At 34.7% G+C, this 10,932-nt stretch overlaps 1 protein-coding gene and 1 pseudogene across 2 annotated transcripts; both read right to left on the bottom strand.

Moving 5' to 3' along the window:
- Positions 1-614: 614 nt before the first annotated feature.
- On the bottom strand, positions 615-5,476 carry LOC113765280 (protein PHR1-LIKE 3-like). Of its 2 annotated transcripts, none has more exons than XM_027309400.1 (6): positions 4,927-5,476; positions 3,101-3,177; positions 2,808-2,862; positions 1,775-1,853; positions 1,623-1,692; positions 615-1,305 (listed from the first exon to the last, which is right to left on the bottom strand). In XM_027309400.1, exons 1-6 carry the CDS (start codon positions 5,054-5,056, stop codon positions 877-879), a joined length of 840 nt encoding a protein of 279 aa, XP_027165201.1. In that variant the 5' UTR covers positions 5,057-5,476; the 3' UTR covers positions 615-876. The 2 variants fall into 2 exon arrangements, with proteins under 2 accessions (XP_027165201.1, XP_027165200.1); XM_027309399.1 differs by having other exon boundaries at positions 4,931-5,476.
- Positions 5,477-8,988: 3,512 nt separating this feature from the next.
- LOC113767193 lies at positions 8,989-9,097 on the bottom strand (annotated as a pseudogene).
- Between the last annotated feature and the right edge of the window lie 1,835 nt (positions 9,098-10,932).

Here is a 10,932-nt window from a genome sequence, read left to right as displayed (position 1 = left end):
ACATGCTAGACAATGATGAAAACCACTTCTCACCTGCAAAAGTCGATAGTGAAAGACAACGAAGTAGAATTATTGAAATCAACATGTTTGAAAGGTCATATATCGTTGATTAAAAAGAGATTCATGAAATCCAAAAATGTAAAATATCTTTCGTGAAAGTCTAACATGGCTATTATCCAAGTCAAGTTTAGGCCCTTCTACCCTTGTTCTATCATTCGGAATATCATTTCAGAATGCCGATATTTGTTGGTTTGAATAATAAAAGTGAGGGAATAAAAGGGTTATAGTTGATACATGGGTTAATATGCAATGTACATCTTGACGGCAAGAGGGAAAAAAAAAAAAAAAAAGAAACAGAAGCTAGAACTGTAACAGTTACAGATTGACACAAAATAATTTCTTGGTGATTACTCTTGACGCAGAGAATTGTTGTATATTTCGATCTTGTATATAATGTAGAATGATTAAGCACGAAGCTACTACAGATATATTGATCAATAAATGAAAAACTTGTTGCAGGAGCAACCACTCTTAGGCAAATGATTTTTCTCCTCTAATCCATTTCAATATTGCATCCAAATGTTCTTAAGAAACCACAGATAACATCTAAAATGTGGGAAATCTGTTTCTTAGCAACTGCATTCAGCAAGAAATTTGTCAGCAAGGTCAGTTAAAGGTATTTAGAAGTCAAAGTACAGGAGGAGGCACCTTGAAATTCAAGTACTCCCAAATCAATCTTCCTAAGTAATTTACAAAGGGCATGCATAAGACTGTTGCAAGGTAAGCTGATCTCTTAGATCAACAAGATAGAATCACAATGCGATGAAACAAGCAAAGAACAGATGATTTATCACTCATATATAAATCATCAGAAACTCATCCAATGTTGGTCATCATCCACTCCACTTGTCGCATGGAGTTGTCAAAATGCAGAGACTCCCCGTTGCCAAACACCCGGCGTGCCCGTTTCTTCAATGCAGCAGCCTGTGAACCATCACCAACAGGAGATACAGGGCTTTCATTTGACGTCAAGCAGCTATCTATGGAGCAGTCACCAATTCGAGCAGGCAAATTGGAAGGGGTTTTGTTTTCCATTCCTGCAGCAACTTCAGATAGAGGAGGAACAGATGTCATACCCTGACAATCAGAAGCAACCTTGATTGCCAACTCAGATAGCTCCTCCCTAGCTGCTTCTAGCCCTGCGGATGCCACAGCATGATCATTAAGGGCTTTACAAGCTTTTTCAAGGATTGACTGCAGGTATTTTCCCTGTGCTTCAATGCGTAACTGAAGACGCCGCTGAACCTGATTGAACAGGTTAAAGTTGGAAAGACATCTAGAATCAGAAACCAAGTTTTACGAAATAGAAATTGCCAAAAGAATTATGCGCATATGTGCTTATCTATGGTATTGAGTATATAATGCATTTAGCCTATTGCATTATCCTAAAGAGAAGTAATTATGAAACTCCAATAGCATTACTCAATTTTCTGAAAAGGGTGCAAAGAAGGAAATTCTCACATGCAATTAGCATGTGAGTGCAATAGGAAGCAACTGTTTTAACAAATGGAAGTAAATGATCAGGTTAATGGCGTAGATACAGAACAAAACCTCTGACTAACCTCGAGCTGTTCATGCAGTCTTCGCTGCACTTCCATCTGCACACGCAAAGCCTCCGTAACCTGGTAGCCACTGATCAAAGAGACGGAAGACTGGTGAAACATGATGTAGTACGTAAAACTGGTGGAAGAAAGGAGTAAGAAATGCAACATACTCATTGATATCTTGCGCAATCATTCTTGATGAAGCACATGTAGAAGAACCAGTGTCCTGACTTTCAGCAACGCAAGATGCTGCAAAACCAACAATTTAATATCAACACTTGGACCACTTCAAGTGCTTTTTCTGAGACAAATGATAATATGTATTATCAAGATTATCCAAGTTCATTTCCTTAAAGTTATCCATTCTAACAATTTTCATTTGCTGCTAAATAGCGTATTTGCTTAGTAGACACCATTTATTGAAGTCTATCCCAGACCACAAATCCAATACAAAGAGGCAGAGGAGGAATGGACTTCCAGAGCATGAAATTCATGATTATGACACAAGTTCAGTGTTAGAAATCCTACAAGTTATAGACCTACCCTTTTTATGGTACCATAGCTCACTAAATAATCCTAAAACAGGGTTTTCAAGAACTCTTTCAAATATTTTCCTTCCTCAGAAATAAAAAGTTGGATAATCCTGTGGATTTGAATAAAAATATGTAGAACAGTAGTTTTAGCCTTCTGATCTCTTTGATCTGCAAGGTATCATTGTTGGGAGAGTTCTTTAGTCACAATCTCTTTCTGCACTTTCTGACAATTGAAATATGGTGTCCCCACCCCACACACACCTCCCCCCCCCCCCCCCCCCAAAAAAAAAAACAAAAAAACCCACCCCCAAGAAAAATCCCACAGCAGTCAAACAAACTCACAGACATACAAGTTAGAAAGTTTTCGAAGAACATAATACTGTTGAATGAACAAATAATCTGAAGGGGAAGATAAAAAGCAGCCAAACCCAAAAGAGATTGATAATGGAACTTCTTTGTAAAACCACTTAATTCCCTTTTATTTTGTATACTTTTGTAGGTTTGACATCCTGACCGCTGGCCTCTGATGCCAACATAGTAGTTTGTCTAAAATACACTTTATTGGTATGTTTTAACAGTATATCTATTATAATACACATCATGATGCAAAAGCAGGATAGAGAATTTCAAAAGAGATCCAGGTTAAAAAGGGTCAAAGTTCAACCATTACCATCTTTAGAGTTTTCAGTTGTCTCCTTGCAAGCTTGCTTTCCAAGGCGGTATTTCTGCAAAAAGAAAAAATAGAAAACAGGATTCCATGAGAAATTGACAGGGAAAACTCTTAAACTTCTCCCTTCAAAGATCAGGTAGGATTCCAATGTTGTATTGCCTAGAAGAACTGTATATGTATTAGATCAATTTTTGAAATGCACATAGGAAGTCTTAGAAGTTTTTCCTTTTTACATTCTCATTTCTTTCCTTTTTTTTTTGGTGGGATCGGAGAGGGAAGCGACAGATCCATACCTGAAGATGAGACTTCAAATGATACAGCGTAAGGCCTTTGACTCCCATTGTTCTCATAATTGTTTTTGGTGTGGCCTCTGGAAAGTGGAATGGATTAATATCAAGACGAGCTTATTCATGCAGAAAAATGTTTTTGAACAAAAATTAACCATCAGACAAGGAAGTTAATGCCACCCACAGATGAAGAACAACAAAACATGCCATCATAAGGTATAACTTTTATTGATATATCCATGTAAGGGTACATATAAGGCCATAGAATCAGCTTGGGGGAAGTAATGGATACAATACTTGAAAGTATTATAGCTACACAAAATAGTCTACAGCTTTTAGACAATTGCTTGGGATTATTCAGCTTATATTTCAAGGTGTGTAAATATTCCAAGAGCTACTTTCTATCTTTCAAAATCCAAATTCACAGCTATTAGAATCCTTAAAGACAGTTCAAATCACTTGTAGCATTCCTTTTTTGACACTATCATAAATGTTCTATATTGAGACATTCAAACTATATACCAATACAAGCCACTTCTCAGAAAAATATCCATCAGACAAGAATCTTCACATAATACAATACTGTGAAAAGTATTCTCAAGTTTTCAGGTTAAGCGACAGAAAGCGGTAGGAAGATTTGTCTAAGTGTGGATTATTATCCAATGATTAGTTTATTAAATTTTAATTGGCTAAAATGAAAATCAGGTTTACTAGCATTGGCAGTTCTATAAGGTTTCTTATGATGGAAGCAAACATCTATAGTTGCAATCGTAGCAGGGACTCTAATACAGCCACAGCCACAGCCACAATCTGTTTATAAACCTTTTGATTGACCATATATTGAACTTACAGCACCAGAATATTCTTCAAGTGCAATGACAAAGTCCAGCTGTCATACTAATTTGTCTACTAATAGAACCCAAATAGAATTACATATGCATACATGGAGACAACATAATTTGCCCATTTGACTAACTTCTGTTTCTTTTGTGTCCACTCCACAAATTCATAAGAAGTGACCACTCTTAAAAATGCTATGAAAAATATTTTAAAACAATATATTTTAACGGTCCATTGAAGAATAAAAAAGATAATCTGATGGGACATTTTGAATGATTTTTCCTACTAGTAACAAAGGAGAGGCCAAGAGAAAACTTATTTTATGATTCCATAATTATGATCTTGACACGAGTCAAAAGAAAATGTCAAAATTAAGAAAAACAAAAAGGATATGGAAGAAATTGATAGGTAATCATGAAGTCCATAGCTATGTCTTGTCCTAATCATACTTATAAAAAACAAATGCCACTATTCAGAGAAAAAGAGAAGTTTGACCCCAACTTAGTGAATATAGGACATCAATCAACATCAACCACTATGGTGACAATAATGAAGATAATCATATTTAAGTGTAATTTACCGAACTTGAACCCACACTTTATGAGTTTCAAGGTCATTAAAAAGATAAGCTCTTTATCACCTTAAAGGCATCCCATAAGACAATTGTTTTACCATTTCTTGAATAGTTAATCACAAATTTACCGCACAACTAAAGGTAGCATTAAGATCATACAGTCATAAGATCATGCCCAGAATAACAAAATGCACAGCACACACGTATTATCAGAAATTCATTACATTTGACCAAGTACAACAGCTCATGCACGAATTACCACATAATTCAGAAAGCCGTTCCTACTCATATCAAGATAAACTCTTAGAAAAAAAAGAGTATTTTTGAAACACAAAAAATTCATTTCTAAACAAATGTTCTCAGCAAAAGAAAAAACCAGTAACAGAATTTTAAGCAAAGAAAGGCAAGGGGACGGTACGGACTATCAGGGCCACCGAGCTGAGTGACAGCGTCAATAAATCTTTCATGGAGCTCCGCGGTCCATCGGAGGCGGGGCTTGGGGTCAGTGGTGAGCACAAGGCACGCATCCCCAGGCAAGTTGGTCCCATCTAAAGACATGCCGGGCCCTCCGTGATGGTGATGATGATGGATGTGATAGTCCCCGCCTCCTGCTCCAGCTCCAGCTCCACCGGCGCCACCGCCGCTAGCCGCCTCCAACGGCAGCGTCTGTACTATCGGCATCCTAGCCGAAGAGTACATTTTTTTCCACGAAATGAGAAATGGAAACCACTGGGAAGGACCCTTTTAGCCAAAGTTCAAAACCCAGAAAGGATATTTCAGGTGAGTTTGAGAAGTGGAAGATTGGAGATGGTGTGTGTTGTGTGTGAGAGAGAAAGAAGGGGAGGAATGGGGAGAAGAAGAAGAAGAAGAAAGAAGGAGAAGAGAAGAGGAAGGAGCTGAAAGAGTAGAGGAAGGAGTCAGGACCGGACAGCGAAGTATTGTTGGGTACTGTTTTCTTTGCTTTTGGAGTTCGGTATTTTTTTAACTCATAACTCATCAGTTTCTGCTTTTTGGGGGGTTACTATGTGACTATGTGTTGTTTCTTTGTCTGTACTTGTCTGTGGCTGTTAGGAACTAGGCATGGCAGGACATGTTGGCACTATTTCTTTTCTTATTATTATTGGGAAAAAAATAGGGCTATGATGAGATATCAAAACAAACGAGATTAGTCTGTTTGGATCGTAAGTTATTTACACATTATTTATACATATTAATTTATTTACATTAGATATTAATATATTTTTCAATCACCTTTTTATTTTATATATATTACATCAAAAAAGTACTACAGTATTTTTTTCAAAAAGTTATCCCAAATAATCTCCTAACCAAACACAAAACACTAGAAAAAAATTTCAAGAAAAGAAAAATAAATATTTAAAAATAATAAAAAAAAGAAGAACAATACGATTTACCAAAAAAAAAGAAGTATTCAAAGCGCTATGCAACAAATTCAATGAGAAATCAGAGTTAAATAGACTGTGTTTTGTTTTGTAAGAACTCACATTATTTCGTTGTAAGATACAAGGCGACAATTTAATCAAAGGTTGATAGGTCAATTATGGCTGAATTAAGTATCACTCAAAATGGAACACTTTTTTCTCATCATACAACCAAAATGCTTGCCTTTTTATGCATTATAGTATGTGAGAAATAGAGGGAGAAGTCAAAAATGGAGAACTAGGAGAAAAGTAGAAGAGAGGGATTTTTTTTTTTGATGACAAGTAGAAGAGAGAGATTTGATAGTACTAATTGCATGATTAACAAATGGGTATTGTTTAGAGAGGAATATAGAACCTTATCTCTATGAATGAGACCTCATGTGAAGAAGGAACCTATGAGCTAGAGTGCTTGACCTTTTTGGTAAAATGATTCTATGATTAGCTCAATTATGCAGTACTAAACAAATTTGTGTGTACATAGTACTCCTAGAAGCACTAATTATTTAGTTCTAGAGATGGGTATTTTAAACTTAAGTTTAACCAGAGGGCTTGCTAAATCTAAACTGCAATTATCAAAATGAAATCTAAACAAATCATTTGCAGACCATGAAACATTGCTAGTGTAGAGGTTAATCGCACTTAGACCTGGGGTACTTAATCAAGTTAATGATAAGAATTTAAGCCTGTGTTTATATTGCTTGATAACCCAAGAACAAAAAAGAGAAATATTGGTGCATTTGCAGATTTTGATGAGATCACATATACTCCTACAAGTACTGATTATCTAGTTCTAGGGATGGATATTTTTAAACTTTAAGTTTCACCATAGAGCTTGCTTTATTGCTCACGAATTTTAGTTGTTTATGACTTGGCTTATCTTTGTTATTTTCTTCCGTATTTGATAATTCAATTCAATATTTAAATTTAATAAATTTAAATTTTAACGTATTTAGACGTGCGTTTGATAATAAAAAAAAATGAAACATATGAATTAACTAAGTTGGAATGAATTATTTAGACAAAATTTGCTCTAAAAAAAATAAGTAATAAGTTTTCACTTATCACTTAATATAATATACACTCAAATGTATCAAATTTAATACTTAACAATTCAATAATTTAACGAAGAATTCAAATTACAAATTTTAGATTTCAGACTTTAGTTCTCAGGCTTCAATTTCATCTGCGCACCGTAATTCCTAAGAATGGGATTAGTCATACGACCTAACCCTAGAAGAGCCCCCTTCCCCACCCTAGCGAAGTAGCCAATCAATATGGAAACAGTACGAAAGTTGGTATGAATGATAGGCAATTTCAACAGTTATGCCTTTAACTCCGACTATGAAATAATTTAAGCAATAACATGCTATTTATCGGTTAATGGCCTAAATCTAAACTGCAATTATCAATGAAATCTAAACAAACCATTTGCAAACCATGAAATATTACTAGTATAGATGTTAATTACACTTAAACCTGGGGTACTTAATCAAGTTATGATAAGAAATTGGGCCTGTGCTTATATTGCTTGATAAGCCAAAAACAAAAATGAGGAAAACTGGTGCATTTGCAGATTTTGATTAGATCACTTTCACCTCTTTTTTTCCATCATAGTTGACAATCTGTACGTATAGAATGCAACTAGCTTTTTGCAAATTTTAAGGCCCCTAAATGTACAGACTCACTTGAATTGGTGTTATTTTAAAAAATAATGGTCCAATATATTCCAGAATTAGTCCAATCTTCTTACTCTGCATCTATGGAATTGAACTATTTTTTGTCTAAGCTTCGCAAAGGCTTTTTCTTCCATCTTCTCTTCAGAGAATTTGGAGGCTACTAAACTAAATTTTCTTCTTTCTTCTCTTTAGAGAATTTGGAGGCTACTAAACTAATAATATGTTTGGAACCAAGTTTTTCTTTTACAAATTTTTTAACGACTTTAACTACAGTAATCTCACGAAAATTTTTTAAATATACACCTCAAATACCCAAACACACAAAAAATTTTCCCTTCTTTCTTCCCACACCTCAATTTACCACCACTTGCACCGCCGGCACTATTGCTTGTCACCGTACCGGTGTCGGCGATAGTTTTTTTTCTTTTTCTTTTCTTTCTTTCCTCCCTCCCTCCTCCTCCTCTCCTTTCCCCCTCCTCCTCCTTCCTTCCCTCGGAACCTCCCCTCCCCCTTCCTACTGATCACACGAGGAGTAGGGGAGGGGGGTTGCGGGGAAGGGGGAGGAGGAGGGGAAAAGAAGAGGAGGGAGAGGGAAGAAAAAGAAAGAGGGAGGAGGAGGGAAAGAGAGAGGGAGGGAGGAAAGAAAGAAAGGAAAAAAAAAAAAGAGTTGCCGGTACTGGCGAGGAGGGTGAGGCGGTGGCAGTTGGGAGGGAGGAAGAAGAAAGGAAAAAGAAACGGAAAAGGACAAGAAAAAGAAAAAGAAAAATTATTTTTTCAATTCTCAAATACATAAAAAAAAATTTCACTGACTCTATAGTAAATTACAGTAAAACTTTATATAAACATCCAAAAAACACGCCTTTCAAATAGACTCCAACTTCTCCACGTGTAAAAGTAGTTTGATAGCATTTGCTGATCCTAGAGGGCGTTAGTAAATACATGCAACAAAATAAAGGCCTTGCTTGAAAAGGAAGGACAAGAAAGAAACAAGAATTAAGACACAAAGGGTGCACGAAGGAACCAAATGGTCAAATGAATTTGGAAAATCCCTGACAGGTTGTTGTTGTTTTTGTAATAGTTTATATCAGATCATCGAATGGTAACAGTGTTAACGCAATTGTAATATAGGATAGTGTAAAAAATGACGTGCAAAAATTTTTTTTAAAAAAAGTTCGACGATAAAAAATACCAACTTGAAAAAGTTTGATATAAAAAATACCAACTTGAGCATTGAAGTAACCTCATGAACAATCCTCGCCATTTTTTGTGTTTTGTGCTTTGCAGATGCAGGTACTTCTATGGCTTGGTTCGGTTTCCGATTACTCAGAACTCGACGATTCTTTAGTAGCCGAACTATAGCTTAGAAATTGGATTAGTGTGGTAACTATTATTTTATAGTCATTCTTGCGCAGAGGCCATGCTAATCGTCTCTGTATTGTTCCAATTATTTTCTAGTCAATTTGTAGCTTAGACAGGATTGGTTATCTAGTACGGGAGAAGCGAGCAAATACAGCAGAAACCTTGCAAGGACATTGCATCTTTCAGAAGTGTTATAGCTCATGACTTAAGAATCAAGATTATTGCATTCTTCCTCAGCTTGTGCAATTACTTTTGAACATTTGTCCTCCTCCTCCTCTTCTTCTTCTTCTTCTTCTTCATTTTTTTTGTTTAGTTCTTTGATGATTGATCTCTCTCTCAATTTTGTCAAATTACGTTTTCCCTTTTCAATAGCTTAAACAACCAATTCTTGCTTTGTTAGAAGGCACGTAGGACAAAAGCATTACCTAAATCAACAAAATTTTTAATGGTTTTTATTACTCATTTTTTTAATTTTTCATATTTTTTGGCCCTATGGTTGCAGCAAATTTAGGATATCCACAGTGGTTTACACTCTCTAGAGTGTAATCCACATACCATGTCAACATTCTACTATTTCCACTCTTATTACACTTTTATTCGCAATGAATTACACTTAACAGAGTATAATAACATGACCCCACAATCAAATCAAACATTTATTTTTATAATGCACATCTCTAATCACTCATAAATAAATGAGATTAATTTTTTAAAATAATTACATTTTTTTGAAAAATAAATTATTAACTTTCATTAAATTGTTTACCTTTCAGATTTTTTATTTTCTAAAAACTAATATCATTAATTTGTGATTTTCAATAATATATATTTTTCTATCCCTAAAAAATATTAATATTTTTACGCAATTATTAAACAAATAGTGACACCTTAAATGTGAAGATATCATAATAATTCATACTTAATTAATAATACTCTATCGAATTAATTTAACTCCATGACATAATATTACATATTTTTACCATCAGATTCTTCCATCTATTCATTGGTGGGAGTAATATTTTCAACCCCACGTTGTGTTAGATAAGTCGAAAATTGAGAATCTGAAATTGACTCCGTTGGTGTTGTATTTTCTTGTGGGCAGTCGAAACCGGAATCCTTCCTTGCTTTTGATAGAGTCTTTGAGCCTTCACAACCTATAACAAGGTTGTAATATTCTGATGTATATTGATTCCCCATTGACTAATTAAAATAACCAAGCGGCGGATACATGTGAAATGGATATGGAAAACCTGGTGGATTTTGATAATTGGATGGATGATTGGAATTGGGCAAATTTGGTGCAATACCAGAAAATGAAAAATTGGGGTAATTTTGAAAATTTTGTTGGTTTTGATTTTGGGAAGAGAATGAATTTTCTATATTTGGATCATTAAACATATTCCTAAAACTATTAAAATTCTCATCCATAATGAGAAAATAAGAGCACTTTGAGGAATTGTACAAGTGGTTGAAGGAAATGAGTAATAGCATATGAGAAATGAAGAAATATGAGGGTGAAAAATGAAAAAAAATTATTTATAGAAAAAATTTAAGATTTCGGGTAATGGTACAAATTTTTTTTAATGAAAAGAAAAAAAAAGTGAGCAACAGTCCTCAAACAACGGTCCAATTGGTTTGATAAAAAGAAAAACGTCCACAGTTAGGTCCATCAACAGAGCATATCATTGTACTCGTGTATTCGTTGTCTTCAAAATTGAATTTTTTTGAAATCAAATTAACAATTGGATATTTGACGTCATCATATAGCATAAATTAATAGCAAAATCATATTTACGTAATAATTCGGTATATCTCCATCTTCTTCTTTGTTAAAATCTCAAAAGCCTTACACTTAATCTTTCTTTTTGATATATCAATGGAATTCAATTTTGAAGAAAAAAGCCCTGACTGATGGAGAAGAATTGTTAAATATCTTAATTTTTGGAT

Source organism: Coffea eugenioides, chromosome 3 (assembly GCF_003713205.1).
Source record: "Coffea eugenioides isolate CCC68of chromosome 3, Ceug_1.0, whole genome shotgun sequence".
NCBI classification, from domain to species: domain Eukaryota; kingdom Viridiplantae; phylum Streptophyta; class Magnoliopsida; order Gentianales; family Rubiaceae; genus Coffea; species Coffea eugenioides.
The sequence above is the reverse complement of the archived record's forward strand: the minus strand, read 5'-3'. Positions and strand labels throughout refer to the sequence as shown.

What these genes read in the sequence shown, in the direction of transcription:
- LOC113765280 (XM_027309399.1), bottom strand. Translation starts at nt 5,207, where the DNA reads ATGTACTCTTCGGCTAGGATGCCGATAGTACAGACGCTGCCGTTGGAG. An exon ending in AACTGAAAACTCTAAAGATG is followed by an intron (nt 1,854 to 2,807) that starts GTAATGGTTGAA and finishes TTGGTTTTGCAG; the next exon opens with CATCTTGCGTTGCTGAAAGT. An exon ending in ATTGCGCAAGATATCAATGA is followed by an intron (nt 1,693 to 1,774) that starts GTATGTTGCATT and finishes CTCTTTGATCAG; the next exon opens with TGGCTACCAGGTTACGGAGG.